Here is a 17,187-nt window from a genome sequence, read left to right as displayed (position 1 = left end):
CAAGCAAATAGCGAGTATTCGCTTCCACGGAGCGATTTGGCCCGGTCTTCAGGCCCCCAAGCTCACAAAAGAAGATCTGCGCTCCAGCCATGCAAAAGGCAGCTAAAGACCTTGGCATCAAAAAATGACCCCCTAATAGTACACCGCCGCGCCATCTGGAGAATGGTATCCGACCATGATGTAGTCTTTCAAAATGGCGGTTTCGTTTCGTATCATCGCCTTCTGCGTTGGGGTGCAGGTCTCCAACTGATCCCAGAAATAGCATTGAGGCGCAGGGTGAGGAAATACGGCGGTCTTGATGCGAAAGACCGACTTCGGACCTTTGGTACTGACAGACTCCGCAAACGCTTTACCGGTTGCAACATCGACTCCTGACATGGTGCGGTTGAAGATGGCGAAAGCTGCTTCTGGCTGATAGTACGGAACTGAGAGCGGTGCGTCAGTTAGACGGACGGGACTCATGAAACCACGTCAACTAACCCTGATGACCTGCGCTGAAAACTCTTGAGAAAGACAAGTTTCCGAATTGTCGGACTGTGCCCGCAATGCGGCCTCCTTTGGTAGTGATGTTGGCATATCCAGCGTTATGGAAGTTGGATTTAATGCTGGAATTGATTGCCAGGCTGAGTGCCTCTCCTCCCAGCCCTGAAGACTTGTTAGCGCTCAGCAATGGGATATGGATGGGATACTCACAATTGCACTGATAGTCTGCGTCACCATAGACAAGAGCGATTTTAATGCCTCGATCAAGGAGCTTCCCAAGTATGGCAAGATTATGACCTAGAACGAAGTCGCCAGTATTTTGAAACCCGGTGCTCACTGGATCAGATAACCCGGTGAAATTGAGAGGAACACCGAGCGCTGTCTGTACCGGTTTTCGATTGAGGAAGCCTGCTGCGTACTTGGGCGGGAAAGCGCTTGGCACTTTGGCTGTTAGATCAAACGTATCTCGCTGCGCAACGGTTAGCCTCAATCTGGAGAGCAGCTTGTGGACAAGAAAAAGTGACACTGGCTGAGGAGTGCGGCGGCTCCCTTCCTGAGGCACGACATCTTAGCTCTGAACCTGCACCGTACGACCCCCAATTGAAGAAACTTCAATAAAGCAGATGTCCTTCTTAGCGTCGTAGAGTGCCATTCTTCTATCCGCGTCCTGATGTGTGCACGAACATACTTACGCCAAGTTTGGTGAGATCAGTCCAAACCGTCTCAAAGCAGGTAGCATAAGCTCCTCCGCATGCCTGATTGACATCTGTAACATTTCCATACCGCATCGGATCATGTGCGTCTGCGAGTGATCGACATTCTTCCACCATCTTTTCACAAACGGGCCAGCTATCAACGGCAGCTTTATACACAGATTCGTTGATCACAGGGCCATATGTATTGTTGATCGCCATATCAGGGTAGAAGGGCATCTGAGTCAGTATGTCGACACAGCCATTGATAAGACCAACGGTGTCAAGCTGAAGGGGAATCGCCGACTTGTCAAGCTTGCCATCTGTGATGAGCTGGTTCTGCGACAAGAAGAAATCGGCAAATGTTGGAACATAATGGCCGCCAAAGCTCTCACCCCACATGCTGAATTTGTTGTTCTTAGGCTTGAGTGCTGGAAATCTGTCACTGTTAGCCTTGTGTGTCCGCCCAAGGTGTCAACTAACCCTACTCTTTCATCCAGGTCTGCATGAAATGCCACGCAACTCGAGCAGCAGTCATTGTCGTATTCGGCGTTGTGAGCGAGACTTGATCAGAAAAGGTGCCACCCAGAACAGTGGAGTTGGTTTCGAGGGCCTTCAGGGCCGCATTTCCGTGGGCTGTAATGTTGAAAGGTGATGAAAACTCGTCGATCGTTCCATTGATAAGTGTGTCGTACGAAAACCCAACTGAGACAGGTTGATCAATGTAGAGCATGTTGGCCTCATTGGTCCATGACCAAGGGTTCAGGACAGTATCAGTTGAGTCCTCTGTCACAGTACAAGGGCCGTTTTCACCAATGGCTGCTGGTATAGAAGGTGAGCCCGGTCCGCCTTGGAGCCATAGCGAAAGAGGAGCGATTCCGGGGTTTTGTCGAGATTCGAAGAACCAGAAGAAGGTATGTGTCGGATAGTCGCGGCCCTCAGCAGGATCTGGGGGCAGGTTCACGTAGCCGCTCCAAGACTTGACACCCGGAGTCGTCTCACAAAGCTGGACCTGGCAGGTATGAGCACCTGATGACGCTCAAACGAAGGCATGAATCCCCCTTACCTCTTTGAAAGATAGAGAGACATTCGGGTCTAACGGCGAGTTGACAGTGACAGCCTTCCCCTTCGCTGTTAGAGCAATCGATGTAGCGCCAGACAATAGTAGCGTCGTAGCGAGTGAGAAGACAAAGCGGGAAATCATGGTGCTGAGTTGTGAAAGGCAGAATTGAGCGAATGGAAAGGTCGATGCAGCATTTGGAATGAATGACAGTGCAAGTTGAGGCTTATATAGGTGCTTTTGGTGAAGTTCAATTCGCGCACTACCACTTACCATGATCATGGTGCTTTAGAGCGGTTGATCTAACCTCATGCTCGCATAGATCTTCCACAGCCTGCCTGAGACAATACGTAAGGATCTATAGATTGACTTACCTAGCATGAACAGGTCATTGACACTGGTATTAGTCTCCTCCTGCAATCTGCACAACAAGAAGAGCACATGGACCCAAGGCCGACTCCCTATTAATTCGGGGGCCTGACTCCAGACTTGGACATGATTCGTGCGCTCGGAAAAAGTCACGGGGTGTGGCTTTTGGCATTCGTCGCTAACGCTGAACCTCCATCCTGGCCCACGTTTGAAGGAGCCGCCATTGGAGGGCGCAGTGATTAGCTAGTGCGACCGCAGGGACAAACCTGTTGCAGATCCCATCCGGGAGGCGGAGAGACAGGGTGTTTGGCATCGAAAGGCTTATGAAAGCTGTCAAGGTACTGTAAACAGAGACGCAACAAATCCGAGAAGCTATTTTGAGACCAACAATACCAAATCATCAGCTTGCTCCAGGAGTTTGTCGGAGTGAGCATGGCCGCGTTGCCACAAGGTCGGGTCGTAATGTCAAGGTTCTTCTGGCCCGAGGCTGAAATATCTCAAGTACAACAAGTTCGCAGCTGATAAAGGGATGAAGAAAAGATCTTCAAGCACAAGTCGTCCCCAGCTGTATTATATAATCAATCACGTGCTCATGAAAAAGGATTAAGCAGCGACCTGCCATCTCCTAAAACGAGATATTTCACCTGCTGGTTTACTCATTCTTGGCATTGGGATTGATTTGCGACATCATTGTCGATCGAAACCGCATCCGCCTACATCACAATGTAGCACAAAACGCTTAGGGGTGACACAAGCCTGACTGAGGCAGCGTCAACATGGAGTCGGTCTCCCGCGTCTCGTCCTTGATGGACCCTGGTGAGTCAAGATGGATTCGTCATGGCTTCAATATGCTGATCCTACTCAAGCACGGGATCTAACAGTGGACGCTGCTCAGGCGATGGGCAAGGCACTGAAGGGCGGCGGCTCGTCATCTAGGAATATTCCTTTCGTGAAGCTGAAAGCACTTCTTGACAGCAGGAGTGATCGCGATATCCTTGATGGACTGAGGAGAGTCGTCTCCGTATGTCTTGCCTTTTCCCTCAGTATTTTCTGTCTGCTGATAATGTCCAGATGATGTATCAGAACAAGCCATGCTTGCCATACTTTTCATCCGTCGTAAAGAATGTGGCCAACCCCAATCTTGAAGTCAAAAAACTGGTCTACATCTACCTGCTTCACTATGCGGAGTCTGACCCTGACCTGGCCCTGCTTTCTGTCAATGCCATCCAAAAATCGCTCACAGATCAAAACCCGCAAGTCAGGGCTCTGGCTCTTCGCACCATGTCAGGAATGAGGGTACCGGTAATCAGCCAGATTGTCTCCCTTGCTATCAAACGAGGTGTGGGAGACATGAGTCCACACGTACGAAAGGCGGCAGCGCTGTCTATCCCAAAGTGCTACAACCTCGATCCTAATACCCTGCCTCAATTACTCGAATACTTATCCTCTCTACTCGGAGACAAGCAGTATTTTGTTGTCGGTCCAGCTGTTCAAGCTTTCCTGGAGATCTGTCCTGAACGCGTCGACCTCCTTCATAAGCACTTCCGGAGCCTGGTCAAGAAACTGGTGGACATGGATGAATGGAGCCAACTGACGACACTAAAACTTCTTTTGGTTTACAGCAGGCGCTGCTTTCCCAGACGGACGCAAAGAGTAACGAAAGTCAACAAGAAGGGATTCTATGATGACGACCAGGACGAAACAGTCGAAACTCACGAAATTGTCCAGGTGCTGGACCCAGATCTGGAACTCTTTCTCAACGCATGCAGATCTCTGCTGCAGAGTCGAAGTTCAGCTGTCATCATGTCTGTCACCAGTTGTTTTCTGTACCTCGGAACCCAAGAATACCTGCAGGAAGCTATTGGACCACTCATGGGTCTCATGCGTGGACCTCCTGAGTTGGAAGAAGTCGCGCTATGCAATATCGTCTTGGTGTCACTGTCAGCCCCGGAACTCTTCGTACCTTACGCCTCTCACTTTTTCATTCGAGCCCGAGACTCCCCACAAATCTGGAAGCTGAAAATCGAGCTTCTGACTCTTATCTTCCCCCACGCAGCGTTACACCTCAAGTCCGTCATTTTGAGCGAGTTAGAGCATTTCTCTCATAGTTCAGACATCGAACTGATTCGGGAATCAGTGCGAGCTATCGGACGCTGTGCGCAGTCTGACCCAAAAAACGCGCATCGATGCTTCAAAGTCCTCCTGAACCAAATATCCAGTTTCGACAATGTCCTGGTCTCTGAGGTTCTGACGGTCATGCGGCATTTGATTCAGCAAGATCCTTCGTCGCACCGGAGGACTGTGGTTCGCTTAGCCAGGAATCTGGATAGGACCACAAGTCCCGAAGCCCGAGCCACAATCATCTGGCTTGTGGGAGAATTTGCAAGTCTGGATCCGGAAAATAATATCGCACCAGATGTGCTGCGAATCCTGGCCAAAGGCTTTGCTGATGAAAGCGAAGCTGCCAAACAGCAGATTGTGTTACTAGCTGCAAAAGTCTACCTGCTTTTCTTGCAGAGGCACCTTACAAGCAAACCAGACAACGACAGCGACGCTTTGGTTTCACAGAACGATGCTGGTGAAATGGTCGACTCCACTTACCTCGACCACCCAATATCCAAGCTATGGAACTACATCCTCCTTCTCGCACGCTACGACACATCATACGACCTCCGAGATCGAGCACGGCTGTTCAAAGCTCTGCTCTCAAGTCCTCAAACAACTCAGCTGGCGGCTCTTCTACTCCTCGCGCCAAAGCCAGTCCCCCATTCCCCCTCGCCATCGGAAAGTCGAAAAGGCTTGATGCTCGGAAGCACCACGCTAGTCCTCGGCAAGGATGTAGCTGGTATTCTGGGGCTTCCAGGCTACCAAGAACTGCCCGACTGGGTCGAAGAGGGCAATGAGCCTGATCCAAAACTCCGCGATGCCAGCGACGCAGGGGAGAAAGAAGATTACGTACCCATATCGGCAAGAACAGCAAGTGCCGTGGCCGCCAGCAGGAGGCTCGACGAGGCGGTTAAAGAGCAGGGCTTGGAGAAGGTTGTCGCTGCAGGATCAAGTAAGGCAAATGCCAAACCGAGGACGTTGGACGACTGGTTAGCCGAGAGTGAAGAAGAGGAAGAGGAGACCGAGGAAGAGACCGAAAGCGAGGAGACTGACGCGGAGCAAAGTGAGGAGGAGGAAGAAGAAGAAGAAGAAGAGACGGACGCCGAGAGCGAAGATGATGAGAAGGGAATGCGAAGAGGTTTGATTAGCTAGCTCGCGGTTCCTATTCTGCGGAACCAGCAGCACTGGCAAGACTGTGTCGTCTCATCTGATTAGCCTTCCACGAATGCATCGCCCTTTGTATGTCTAGGGGAGTGGGTTCCCACAAGTGTCAGACTGGTTCAATTGGGTCTCAGAAGCCCAAAGTACAAAATGGTTACTTCCTTGGGACGTGCGATGGATGCGGAGAGTCTGCTCCTGGCATCTCTGACAGGACTGTCCAAATCTCGAGGAATACCTGGCTTCACGACATACGACTGGCCCTGTCAGCTTATACCAGCATTCCTGTCCAAAGGCTGGTCACTTGCTCCAGAACGTTGAAATGGAATACGGGTACGCAGTAGTCCAGAACGAATTGCAGCTCAAGAAGTTGATCCCTTTCTACATACAGCACAGAGAGTGAGCTCGAGATGCATACGAGCAGACTTGGCCGATTTCAGGTACTAGCATGTGATTTTGATGACTCTTTGCAAGATTGGCCAGTATGCCGCTGATCAAGGCCTGGTCGCATTATTCTGGCGGAAGGAACGGTCCGCAGCACCGTCTATACAACAGACGTATGCGAAGTCAAGATTTTTCCAACTGCGGATGAAGCGTCTGTGCCAGCGTCTGTTCCTACCCTGCTTGCACCTGCTGGATGGCCGGTAAGGTCGTGCAGTTGCGCTTCTCGCAGCCATTCAGGCGCTGCAAACACTGCCTAGTCGACGGATGGTTCTCCTTCCGTCGCCTGGGTCATGGGTAATAACGTAGTTCCATGCATGGCCGCCGACATTGACGCAACGAATAATCGCCAAGGTCAATTCACCTCCAGGCATCAATGCAGCATCATGAATAGTGTGGACATTGGTATCTGTACTGTATGCTGCTCTGGCAAGCCATCATGACCGTGGAACTCTGCCGCGAATCAAGGTCCATCTCCGACCTTCCATCTGGACAAGCGAGGCATTGGCTGCATACGGGAAATGCATATTATGGCCCGCCAAGTGCACCTAGAGGACTTTTGGTGTACCATCGGCGCAGCTGGTGGAAGTGTCTTGCATCGGCAGCTGCAGTCTGTTACGTGTATGCGTCGGTCATTCCGTGCGTTCTTTTCTTTAGGCTTCTCAGCCCCCCCGGACCATCGGCACTTGTGAGGCGGATCCAGCTCGAAAAGTGCCGATATGCAGCGAGTGATCGAGGAAGACAAAGACTGAGGGCGGGGATGACCGTGATGGCCCATGATGGCCCACGAAACGATCTTCCACCGTTGGGCCGTCCGTCCCGTGCCGACCATCAGCTCCACTCCGGTAGAGACGTCGCCTGGAAAAATAGATCCAGAACTGGGTATTAACATTCCATCCTCACGCATGTTGGACGGTTACAGTAACGCCCAGCGAGGCCAAAAAAGACATCATGGGCGCACCGCGTCGCATTTAAACATCGCCTCGCTTTTCGGCTGGCACCCGAAGTTGAGGGGGCACTGAAGATGACGGGCTAACCGAGGTTTTTCTCTGCATTTGATCCACGACCTACTCCGTACTATGGAGTCCAGTGTACGAGTAGCCGTGAGTAGCATCTCTGGCTCACTAGGCTTATCGCCGCGCCGGGCACCACTTCCATCGTTATCGATGCATAAAGCATATCCTGTTCGCGGCAGTTCGACCGAAGCACGGTTCATCTCGCTTCCACGGCGCCGACACTGGCCTCGGCCGGCTCAAGCAAGGGCTACCATGGTAAGTACTTGTACAAGTACAAGTATCGAGGCCACTCACGTGTTACATATGGTACTCGTACACAGAAGGCCACCTAACAAGAGCCAGCTCCAGGTCCACCTCTTTCCGGATCGACAGCCCTTCAAACCCAAGCGTGAGAAGACAAGCAAAAGAACACAAGTTCTCTCTGCAGAACATCATACTACGTACGCTCTGGTCACGGTTGCCGTTCTTTCCTTCAACATCCGTGTCTCGACGAGGCATATCGGCGCACTTTTGGGAAGTTGCAGTGCTTGGAGTGCCGGGCAAGTGCCGACACTAATGTTTCGGTTAAGGCGATCCATCCCCTGACCTGTTTAACTGAACTCGGTTGGAGGAGAGATTTTCGAGAGTGTACCAAGGGTCCAAAGGACAAGTGTTTTGTGCACCTTGCTGTTGACGCTGACAGGCCACTTACCGTCCGAAGTCTACGAACGATGTTGCCGTTTGCCAGCATGTCATGCCACCACTATGGGAAAACCATTCACATTCGATGTCAAATAGCCAATAACCTGCCTCCGGCTTATTGCCTTGCCTTGCCTTGCCTTGCCTCGTGCGCACGGAAAGCTCAAGCCACTCTCTCAGGCATGGCTTTCAGGCATGGGCAATGCTACAGGTGGTATGTAGCGAATCGAGCTCGCCTCGCCTGGCCTTGAGAAATTCTGTGCGCTCTGCCAACACCATTCATGATTTACTGTACGCAGTACACAATATACTATGTAAAGCTGTCTAACCCCTAATTGCATAATATACTAGCACACTGGATATTGTATACTGTAACGAGAAGCATCCTGCGCCGCCCATACCACGTAGGCATTGATACTAGTACATACGTAGTAGTAGATCCCAAACAATGGACTGACGTGAGCCTCGTCAAGGCCCATCACTTGCGGATCTCAGTGCGCAAACCAGGTGGATGTCCGGGAGCGAAAGAAGGCTCTCTCGTTTCATCAGGGGCAAGGGGGCTTCATGTTTCAGCCTGATCTCGGTTCCTACGAGCGCTTTCTCATACGGTGAAAATCTGGATCCATGAACACGGTGGGCGGCCATCCCGACGCCGCAACAGAAGGATGCCTGAGACAGATGTTCGTACTGAGTAGTCGCATTCATTGACGCCTGAACGAAAGCTCACGTACGTACTCCGTACCCAGCAGACTACTAATCTGACCGATTACCTTGGACGCCTGGTAGGAGCATCGCGGTTGCCACCAACTGAACAGCTCAAGGTGTCAAAGGCCTCATGGAACAGCCTGATCTGAGTAGACACAACATAAGGAGAGAAGCATGTATATATTCATTGATCTCGTAGCTCCCCGTTGGTAAGCTTGCTGCTATTGATATCAGCGACACTCTCGGAAAGGTGTTGCTGTAGTAAGTCGTCTGTGTGATGGTATCTATTCCGCACCTCTGACCCTCGCTGTAACATTCTCATCTCTGTGCAGGGGTATCTCTCGCGCGCGCTCTCTCTCGATGGCCTTTTCCGTCCCCTTGCCCCTGACCCAGTCCTCGATCCAAGCACTGTATAACCCGAAGACGCTCCTGACGTATGAATAGTGTGTCCTGAAGACTGGAGATAGAAGTTCACAGATTCGAATCCTGTCGCTTTTGCACCCAAAATTCACCCATGAGAACTCCGTGGACGCCACAGAAAATGAGTATTATAACGAGAACGCTCAGATCTGAAGATCAAGTCGTGAAATGGTGGAGTCGTCATCGCATCATGTAAATGCTCGGAAGGTATAAGTCGAAATTGGAAGAAGTTTGACATGGCAACGTCGATGTCAGCTGACCGTAGTTGATTGATTTCCCGGAGCTGCCTGTTCATCTGCTCTGCGCTGAGGCTCATCGATGGTAATTGTAGTCTCTTGGATACATCTGTCACATATCTGGTGGTGACAGTTCGGACATTCTTGCGTACCCAATTCAAAACCTGTCTGACATTCGTGACACGCTCCCTCAACGCTGTTCCCATGAGCTTCCACAGCTGTCTCGGCCGCTGAAGGGGCTACTGGTGCTTTTGTAGTTCTCGAGCGATCTTTCCTCGGCGGGTAGCGAGAACATCGTGTGCATCGACGGTGTTGGCACCCATTGCAGACTTTGTCATAGCCGAAGGTGGTAGAACAATTATGACAGGTGTATCTGACCCTTTGTCTTATGGGCTTCGAGACTCTTTCACATGGTCCTTTCGGCCTCATACCCCAATCAGCCTCCGTCAATTCGATATTGTACCTGGCAAATATTGCCTTGGCTTTCCAAAACTGCATATCTTGGTCGTTGGAAGGTTCTCGCGGCGTTTGTTGGGTTGGTTGTGCATTTGCATCGGTCGGTAACGGAGTATCTTCCTGCATAGAGTCGACTTCAATCGGCTCGTTTTCGGTAACGGATGGCTGCTGAGCTGCGGGCACCGTAGCCTCGGGAACTTGTACAGCCTTCGATTTTGGCGCAGATTGTGAGGTGGTGGTAGTCGGCGCAGTGGGTGTTGATGTGGGGGGTATAGGTTTCTTTCGAAAAATGTTGTTGATTCTTTTCCAAATCCTTCGCAAACCCTTCTTTTCCTTCCTTGAAGAATGTGCTTCTGACAACTCCATTGGCGGGCTAACATGGAAGGCCTGACAAAGAGGGCATCATGGAGATTAGGGATAATTAACGAGAGGTCGAGGAAAGCGGCCGAGGAAGGAGTTCGGAGGGCTCTATGGCGTTGTTATTGGACGTCGGCCGACACAGGGACTTGGTGGTGGTAAAGAAGCGTCAGCTGTCAATTGGTGGTGGAATTCCGGGAGAGTGGACTGGAATGTCACTCGTCGGATCTGGAAATCCCTGGTCCAGGAGTGCGAACCATCGACTTCCTGCGCAGTGTCCGCAAGAACACTGATGCTGTCGAGTGCAGATGTAGATTGGTAGAGGTGAAAGAGACTGCGTACTGTACTTCTGTAAGATCAAGGCCAACAAGGTCCGGTAGGGTCAGGTCGACGGATAGGCCGCTTCAGCCAGGTGGGTACAGCCAGCTGTTTAGGCACGGAGGTGTGAATGAAGATCGAGAAGGATCGACGCTGCAGGGTAGCAGAATGCTGAGCCGGCAAGTTTCGTAAAGCGTGAAGGAATATGGGACTGATCTACAGCAGATCGAATTGTCTGAGGAAAACAGAAAAGCAGATCGTCCAAGTCCTCATAGAAGAAGGAGAAACCAGAGAGGAAAGAGTTGTGTGATTGAGAAGACCTCAGGTGGTGGAGATAAGAGAAAGAGGAGAAAGGTTGAAGATTGAATGCCGGATGATGAAAGGGTCGAATGATGGACCGAGAAACAGCGAAACGGCTGCCAAAGCAGAGAAGACCAGGACCCCAAGAGCCAGGCGGCGAACTAACTATCTACCAGGTAAGGTAGGCGTGCTAGGTAACACTTGCAGCTCCTGCCGGTTCTTGTTAGTGGTGCCAGTCTTGCCAGTTGAAGGGTTCGACCGAAAAGAGAGCCAGAACCCAGGCACATGGACCTGGTACCCGTACGCGGCTTTTTCTTCTGGGGCCCAGTACGAGTATCGCATGGGTGCCAGGTACCGGGGTGCTGGGTGTCAAAGGCTCACTGGGCTCAAAGGACAGGCCCGAGGTCAGTGCTAAGGGCGCCAGTGTGGGTATAAAGGTTCGGCCAGGTGCTAAAACTAGTACTTCTGAGGGAGCCGGACTCAGCGGACGGTGCTAGAATTGTTGTCATCCTCATCCCCTCGTGCTATACGGAGGACACAGTACGGAGTACAATGATAACTTTTTTCTATCGCGCATTCATCCATCCGCCTCCTCTCCATAACACCCCCCAATGCAGCGTTATACATGACTCTCGACGGATCATTCGGTCACATATTGTCTCGACAAGCTGTCGGTACCAGCGGCTTCGGATCCCATTTGAGCCCTTTGACCCTAGAGGCTCCAGCTTTGCCAGCCTGTCAACCATTCAGAAACATGGCACCGGACAAATCCAGGCAAGCGATCTACCCTCTAAGCGAGCTTCCCTGGGCCGGGCTTGGCTTGGGGCTCACTAACCAGCGGTAGCCCTCGTCTGACGGGAGGGCCAGGCAAGGAAAAGAGGGCACGTTGCGCCCCCGAGTCAGACCCGCGGGCTTCCACGTCGGCAGCTGACACTGCTACAGTAATGTAGCTAGCTTGATACACACCCCCCATCAACTGTTGATTGGAGGTGCACCGCCCTTGAAAGCCATGCAGTTTCCACGGCCTCGCTGGCTCGAATCAATCGCTGTGGTCTCCACTTCAGACTCCGCAATTCTATCCATAAAGTTGGGATCTTCTTCTTCCCCGGAATATTGCTACTGCAGCACTTTGCGTAAAAAGCAAAGATCGAGACATCTTTACGTAGTAGTGGCTGTGAGCTGGAAGATTGAGGATCCGCCGTAGCAAAAGATGCTGCTCGTCCTGGTAGCAAGCATGGGCCGCTGACTTGGCAGCCAGCGGCGTTCCAATCAAGACGATATCTAACTGGCGAATTTGTCAAGTCGACGTTGTCCATGTCTCCTGGTACGAGCTACATTTTGCGAACTAGGGCCCTGGCGTGTCTGCAAAGCGAGGTGCTACTACTTCGCATACTATAGACAGTTCAAGAGAGATCCCTAGATGGCAGGATCTGCGTCGAATCACCTTGATGACGCCTGTCTAACATGTGGGTTTCCGAGCCCCTAAACGCCATTACGAGGCCACGGCGTATATAGTATGAACCTGGACGTGCTATTATTTACTTGACAGGAGAAGGCCTTCTAACTGACAGTCATGTGCACAGTGCTGGCCGCCGCCACTGTCGACTATCTAGTCGTCAAGTCGCTCTAGCTTACCAATACTGGCTTGCCTCTCTTGGTTCAGGTTTTGACCAATGCATTATTACCTGTTAGCAATGTTGTCATCGATATATGACCAAAATCAAGCAAGCATTCAGGACGTCGTTGTACATGTAAGCCTTGAATTTCAATGTCGAGGGGTATGGGTTCGAACATCCACTTCCAAGCGAACAAATCCTCGACTCTGAACGATCGACCAGGAAGCGACAACCGACACTCTGGTGCAATAAGTTCTCGACGTTCGTCTTTCTGCGACGAGTTCGGCTTCCTGAACTAGTATTATTCCAGCCGCGAGTCGTCAAAGACAAATTCGAAACCCAAGATTCGGCGAGCTGTTCCTCGCGCACAGGCCATTGCCCCGGATCACAGGTTAGCTTGCCCGCGCTTGCCTAATCGTGCTAATCTTTTGCTGGCACCACCTAGGTAGCTAAAGAGCCTACGGGCTCGCACTAACGAAATTTGGGACGATCTAACGACTCAAGTAGTCTAGGGCAGGGGCAGGGGGTTAGATGGCGAGATGGGTTTCGCTTCTCACATGGCTTCCTATCGCAATGTCCAATGAGATCTGATCACTTATAGAATCTGCCGAGGAAGATTGATAGAAGAAGAAAGAGGCCGTCATCGTTGTCGTCTCACTGTGACAATCAAGTTCCCGGTTTCGGTCTCAGGTGGACCATCGAATTCAGGCGTCGTCTCACGGAAAGTTTCAAGGTTCGAGTCATTATTCCCGCCATTAGAGACCGACATGTTTGGCGGCGGCACAGGCCCTGAGCCCGCCACTGACAACGGTATCTCGACGTTTGCAGATTCCTGGATGCTACAAACACACAACCTGAGGCCTAATTGGTGTCTACAATGAACCCAAAACCAAACTCTCGAGCATGAAACTTCTGCGATACATACACGCCGGAGTTGGTGACTGCATGAAGGGGTTCGTCCGAACAAAAAGCGAACGTTAATAGTGGCAGAATAGTGACTCTGAAAGCAAAGCATGGGTACCCAACTCTCCCAGCCCTCTTGTCACATTGCGCCCCTAGGCATTTGTCCGTCGATCATAGTCCAGCGTATTGCTCCGCATACCGAATCCTTGAGCCTCCTGAGTCTTGAGCCACAGCGGTACTCGGACTGGGACTTTTACAACCATGGCCGTACGGAGTATGCAATCAGTCTCCTGCTCAGGTGCAAAGGGGTGCGAACCTTAAATCAACACTTGGGGACTTCCTGTTCCACGTCGTCAAACCATAGTGGATAAGTTCAGCATGCTTCCCCTACCTGACTCCTTGGGGCGGTGGGAAGTCTCATCCTCAGGAAACCACCGGCTTGGTTCCATACTAACGTAGATCATCCACCGAGACCCACGAGATGTTCCTGTAACATGTGCAGGAGCCTCATGCTAGCCTGACGACTTTGCTGTCCCTCTCAACCTCAATCCTATATATCAACCAAACGCCCTTGTTTCCCACACAGCGGGAGCTGATTGCCCTCGTCCAAGCACAGCTAAGATTCACTAGGATTCGCAAGGATGTGACAGGCTGTGTCCAGTGTGCCGTGTCTGAATAAGCTCAAGGCTGCCATTTGAGGAGCGGACAATGCGAAGCAGCCATTTGTGGATCTGCAAGCGCATGACTATCAATCTCGGGCCCCCAATCGGAGAAGGCAGGTGCTTCTCACAATCTTCCCATCTTCAGAAGAGCTTCCTCGGCTGAAATCACTGCTCTATCGGCTTGATTCGTCGAAAATGGCCCAAGAGTATCTCATCTCTGAGACGACCCAGCACAGGTGCGTAATTATTTGACGTATGGTAGAAAGCAGGTATGGCGTTTCACGTTGAATCAACCGCCTGGACTCTGCGTTCCCACGCAGATCTGGTTGTCGTCCTCACGAAGGCTAATGTAGAAGTGATGTATGACCAGGCGAACGCAACCGACGAGGTTGGTGCAAAATACCCTGGCCCAGTCGCACGAACATTGCCTTCCGGAGGTAAATGTGGGTTCGAGCATCCTCTGTCCGCCACGGCTTCGTCTAGGAAAAGGACCATCTCCGAACACATATCGAACAGACTCTTTGTCTCCTCAATTACGTCTTCCTTCTCGACGTCGGTCAAGAGTGCCGACGCTGCCAGAAGTGAATCCTTGAACCGCAATTTGAGAGCCTCATGTTGCGCATCCTCACCACTGCCGCCGCCAAACTCCCAGAACGACAAAGGAAATGCATCTGCTTTCCAGAAACTCGAACCTGCTTCAACGAGCTGCCGGCGAATCCACCGACCACCATTAAAGAGAGCGAGGTACATTGCCCAGGCGTAAGCCAGCAGTACGTGAGGTCTTGCAGACAAGGCTGCCGTGTTTCGAGAAGCAAACACTGTTGACTGCTGTGAGAGCAGGTCAAGTTCCAAGGACTGGTCAGCGTTTAGCCGCGACTTCAGTGAGTCAATGTCATTTCGCAATCGGTTTGTTCTGACCAAAGTGCGAAAATGTATACATTGATAAACGTCTTGTATTCGTTTGTCAAAGCTCCTCGAGGCTAATGACGCTTCTAGAAATTTCTCAAATCCGAAATATATCTGGCCGAAGACTATCATGCCCTTCGCATAAAGGAGCGGATCATTGGCATGAGGCGGCAGACACAACGGTAAGCGCGCTGTGATCTGCATGTTGAGAGCATGGTGCTTCTCCCGTGTAGCGGCATGAAGCTCTACCGGCAGAGCAGGCCGCACGTTGTTTCCAAAAGTCGTATCCATTGTCGTCAACGCGGCTATGATGATTGCGACGATTTTTGTCCAATGAGCGTTCCTTGGCCTGGCAAAGCAATTAGGGGATTATCAAGAGAGCGAACTTGTCCGCGCTCCTTGTCAACATCGTGCCGTTTACTTGACGCTGCAGATGAGGCAGGATGCAGGGAGTAGGATCCAAACGAGTGTTAAGAATAGCCAGATGGCAAGATTCCTGGGTGTAGACGCGTCTGCGTGCGGCGGCAACTTCGACACCGGAGACGCGGGAGAGTAGAATTTGCATCTCCCTTGCTTTGCTGGGATCTGGATTTCTAGAACTCTTGGGGTTTAGCCTGGTTTTTCGCCTTCTTGCCGTCGATCGGGAAGTCTAAAATGTAGAATCAATTTCTGGCATGAATCTTGGCGATCGTGACGTTGTTCAAATTCGCACGCGTGGGAAACGGCTTCTAGTTCCGTACACGTGACTGAGATTTGGTAGTCGGGCTCCCTCCGTACATCACCGTACAGCGATTTGAGGCTAAAATTGAGAGGCTGAATCTCCTCCTATTCCAGATATTTGAACTCGTCCAGTCGACTCTTTTGCTCGACGGGTACAGAAACTCGCAAGACCGAAAAGGATAGTGTTTCGTTCCAACAACGCCAGAAGTGCTAGCGTTTAAAATGACCATCGGAGTCGCCATTTTGGGGGGAGGTAAAGTGCTTCTGTGATAGATTGAAGAACAGATTCTGACGTGCCCAGGCATTTTCGCCAGAGAAGAGCACAAGGTTGGTGAGGCCGAAGGGCATGGTGATATCTTGACTGATGTGTTTTGCTTCTAGCCTGCAGTTGAAGCTGCAAAAGATCTTACGTTGAAGGCTGTCTATTCACGGTCACTGAAGTCGGCCAAAACACTTGAGGTCGACGAGTCCAAGGTCGACATCTATTCTGATGAATCAGGCGCCGGCAAATCCCTGGACGATCTACTGGCGCGGTCGGATATCGGGGCAGTCATTATCGCCTTGCCAATAAAGAATCAGCCAGAGTACGTCCGAAAGGCATTACTGGTGGGCAAGCATGTTCTATCTGAGAAGCCAGTTGCGGAAAATGTCAAGGAGGCAGTAGAGATGATTAAATGGTATCGGTCAGAGATCGCGCCCAAGGGAGTAACGTGGGGAGTCGCAGAGAACGTTAGATACACGAACTCATTCATCCACGCCGCGGACGCTGTCAAGCCCAAGGGTCGACAACTGACTTTCAGATGTCGGATGCAGACACTGGTCGAGGGTGGGAAGTATTTTGAGACCTCGTGAGTCGAAGATGTGATTCAAGTGAATGTGAAGGCTAACGTGGAGCAGATGGCGCAAAGTCCCAACTCACCAGGGTGGCTTCCTGCTAGATGGAGGTGTTCATTTCACGGCAGCGCTTAGATTGATGCTGGGAAAGGACAATCCCTTGGTATCGATATCAGCCCATTCGGCATTGCTACAGGAACATCTTCCTCCAGTTGATACGGTGGAGGCCACGGCGAAGAGCAAGAAGGGCGCAGTTGGGACAATTTCGATATCATTTGGAACCACTGCCAAAGGGAGTGAGTGGACGGTGGGGTGCGAGAAGGGCTTTGTCAGCATCTCCCGCAACAAAGTCACAATAGATGACAAAGTGGAAGAAATCGAAGACGAAAAGACCGGTGTGCCGCCCGAAGTGAGAGCGTGGGGTGAGGCTCTGGCGGCCGGCACAGTCAATGAGATGCAGTCCCCTGAGGAGGCTCTAGCAGATCTGGAACTCATCGAGGCAATGCTCAGAAGTGGAGAGCAAGGGGGTGTTCCTATCAAGCTGCAGCATCAAGAAGTGTAGATGAGGACAGTAATCATTTCAGGATAAGGACGGAAGCCATTCAATTAGATGAGGATCACATTATCTACCAGGTACTGCAGAGACCCGAGTACTCCGTATTGTACTGATGGATGTCTTGGAACCGAGTGATCTTGAGAAAAGTTGGACTAACTGAAAAGGGTATAGCGTCGCCTATGTGCACTTCCCACA

The 17,187-nt window shown here is 51.3% G+C and overlaps 5 protein-coding genes across 5 annotated transcripts; 2 read left to right on the top strand and 3 right to left on the bottom strand.

Annotated features, from left to right (window-relative positions):
• Positions 1-132: 132 nt before the first annotated feature.
• Positions 133-2,517, bottom strand: PV05_00533 (uncharacterized protein; the record flags this gene model as incomplete). The annotated part of the gene is made up of 7 exons (XM_013465434.1): positions 133-425; positions 481-645; positions 694-952; positions 1,176-1,614; positions 1,664-2,187; positions 2,242-2,295; positions 2,509-2,517. The coding sequence occupies 7 exons, from the start codon at positions 2,515-2,517 to the stop codon at positions 133-135; spliced, it is 1,743 nt and encodes a 580-aa protein (XP_013320888.1).
• An 815-nt stretch (positions 2,518-3,332) lies between these two features.
• On the top strand, positions 3,333-6,319 carry PV05_00532 (uncharacterized protein). Its single transcript, XM_013465433.1, has 3 exons — positions 3,333-3,420; positions 3,471-3,625; positions 3,676-6,319. The coding sequence occupies exons 1-3, from the start codon at positions 3,381-3,383 to the stop codon at positions 5,860-5,862; spliced, it is 2,382 nt and encodes a 793-aa protein (XP_013320887.1). The 5' UTR covers positions 3,333-3,380; the 3' UTR covers positions 5,863-6,319.
• A 2,550-nt stretch (positions 6,320-8,869) lies between these two features.
• PV05_00531 (uncharacterized protein) lies at positions 8,870-10,915 on the bottom strand. Its single transcript, XM_013465432.1, has 2 exons — positions 10,520-10,915; positions 8,870-10,325 (listed from the first exon to the last, which is right to left on the bottom strand). The coding sequence occupies exon 2, from the start codon at positions 10,184-10,186 to the stop codon at positions 9,380-9,382; it is 807 nt and encodes a 268-aa protein (XP_013320886.1). The 5' UTR covers positions 10,187-10,325; positions 10,520-10,915; the 3' UTR covers positions 8,870-9,379.
• Positions 10,916-13,225: 2,310 nt separating this feature from the next.
• PV05_00530 (uncharacterized protein) lies at positions 13,226-15,443 on the bottom strand. The gene has a single exon (XM_013465431.1). It carries the CDS (start codon positions 15,171-15,173, stop codon positions 14,256-14,258), a length of 918 nt encoding a protein of 305 aa, XP_013320885.1. The 5' UTR covers positions 15,174-15,443; the 3' UTR covers positions 13,226-14,255.
• Positions 15,444-15,682: 239 nt separating this feature from the next.
• Positions 15,683-17,117, top strand: PV05_00529 (uncharacterized protein). The gene is made up of 4 exons (XM_013465430.1): positions 15,683-15,855; positions 15,904-15,929; positions 15,984-16,450; positions 16,500-17,117. Exons 1-4 carry the CDS (start codon positions 15,825-15,827, stop codon positions 16,996-16,998), a joined length of 1,023 nt encoding a protein of 340 aa, XP_013320884.1. The 5' UTR covers positions 15,683-15,824; the 3' UTR covers positions 16,999-17,117.
• Positions 17,118-17,187: the final 70 nt, after the last annotated feature.

This window comes from Exophiala xenobiotica (assembly GCF_000835505.1).
Source record: "Exophiala xenobiotica strain CBS 118157 unplaced genomic scaffold supercont1.1, whole genome shotgun sequence".
Taxonomy (NCBI): domain Eukaryota; kingdom Fungi; phylum Ascomycota; class Eurotiomycetes; order Chaetothyriales; family Herpotrichiellaceae; genus Exophiala; species Exophiala xenobiotica.
The sequence above is the reverse complement of the archived record's forward strand: the minus strand, read 5'-3'. Positions and strand labels throughout refer to the sequence as shown.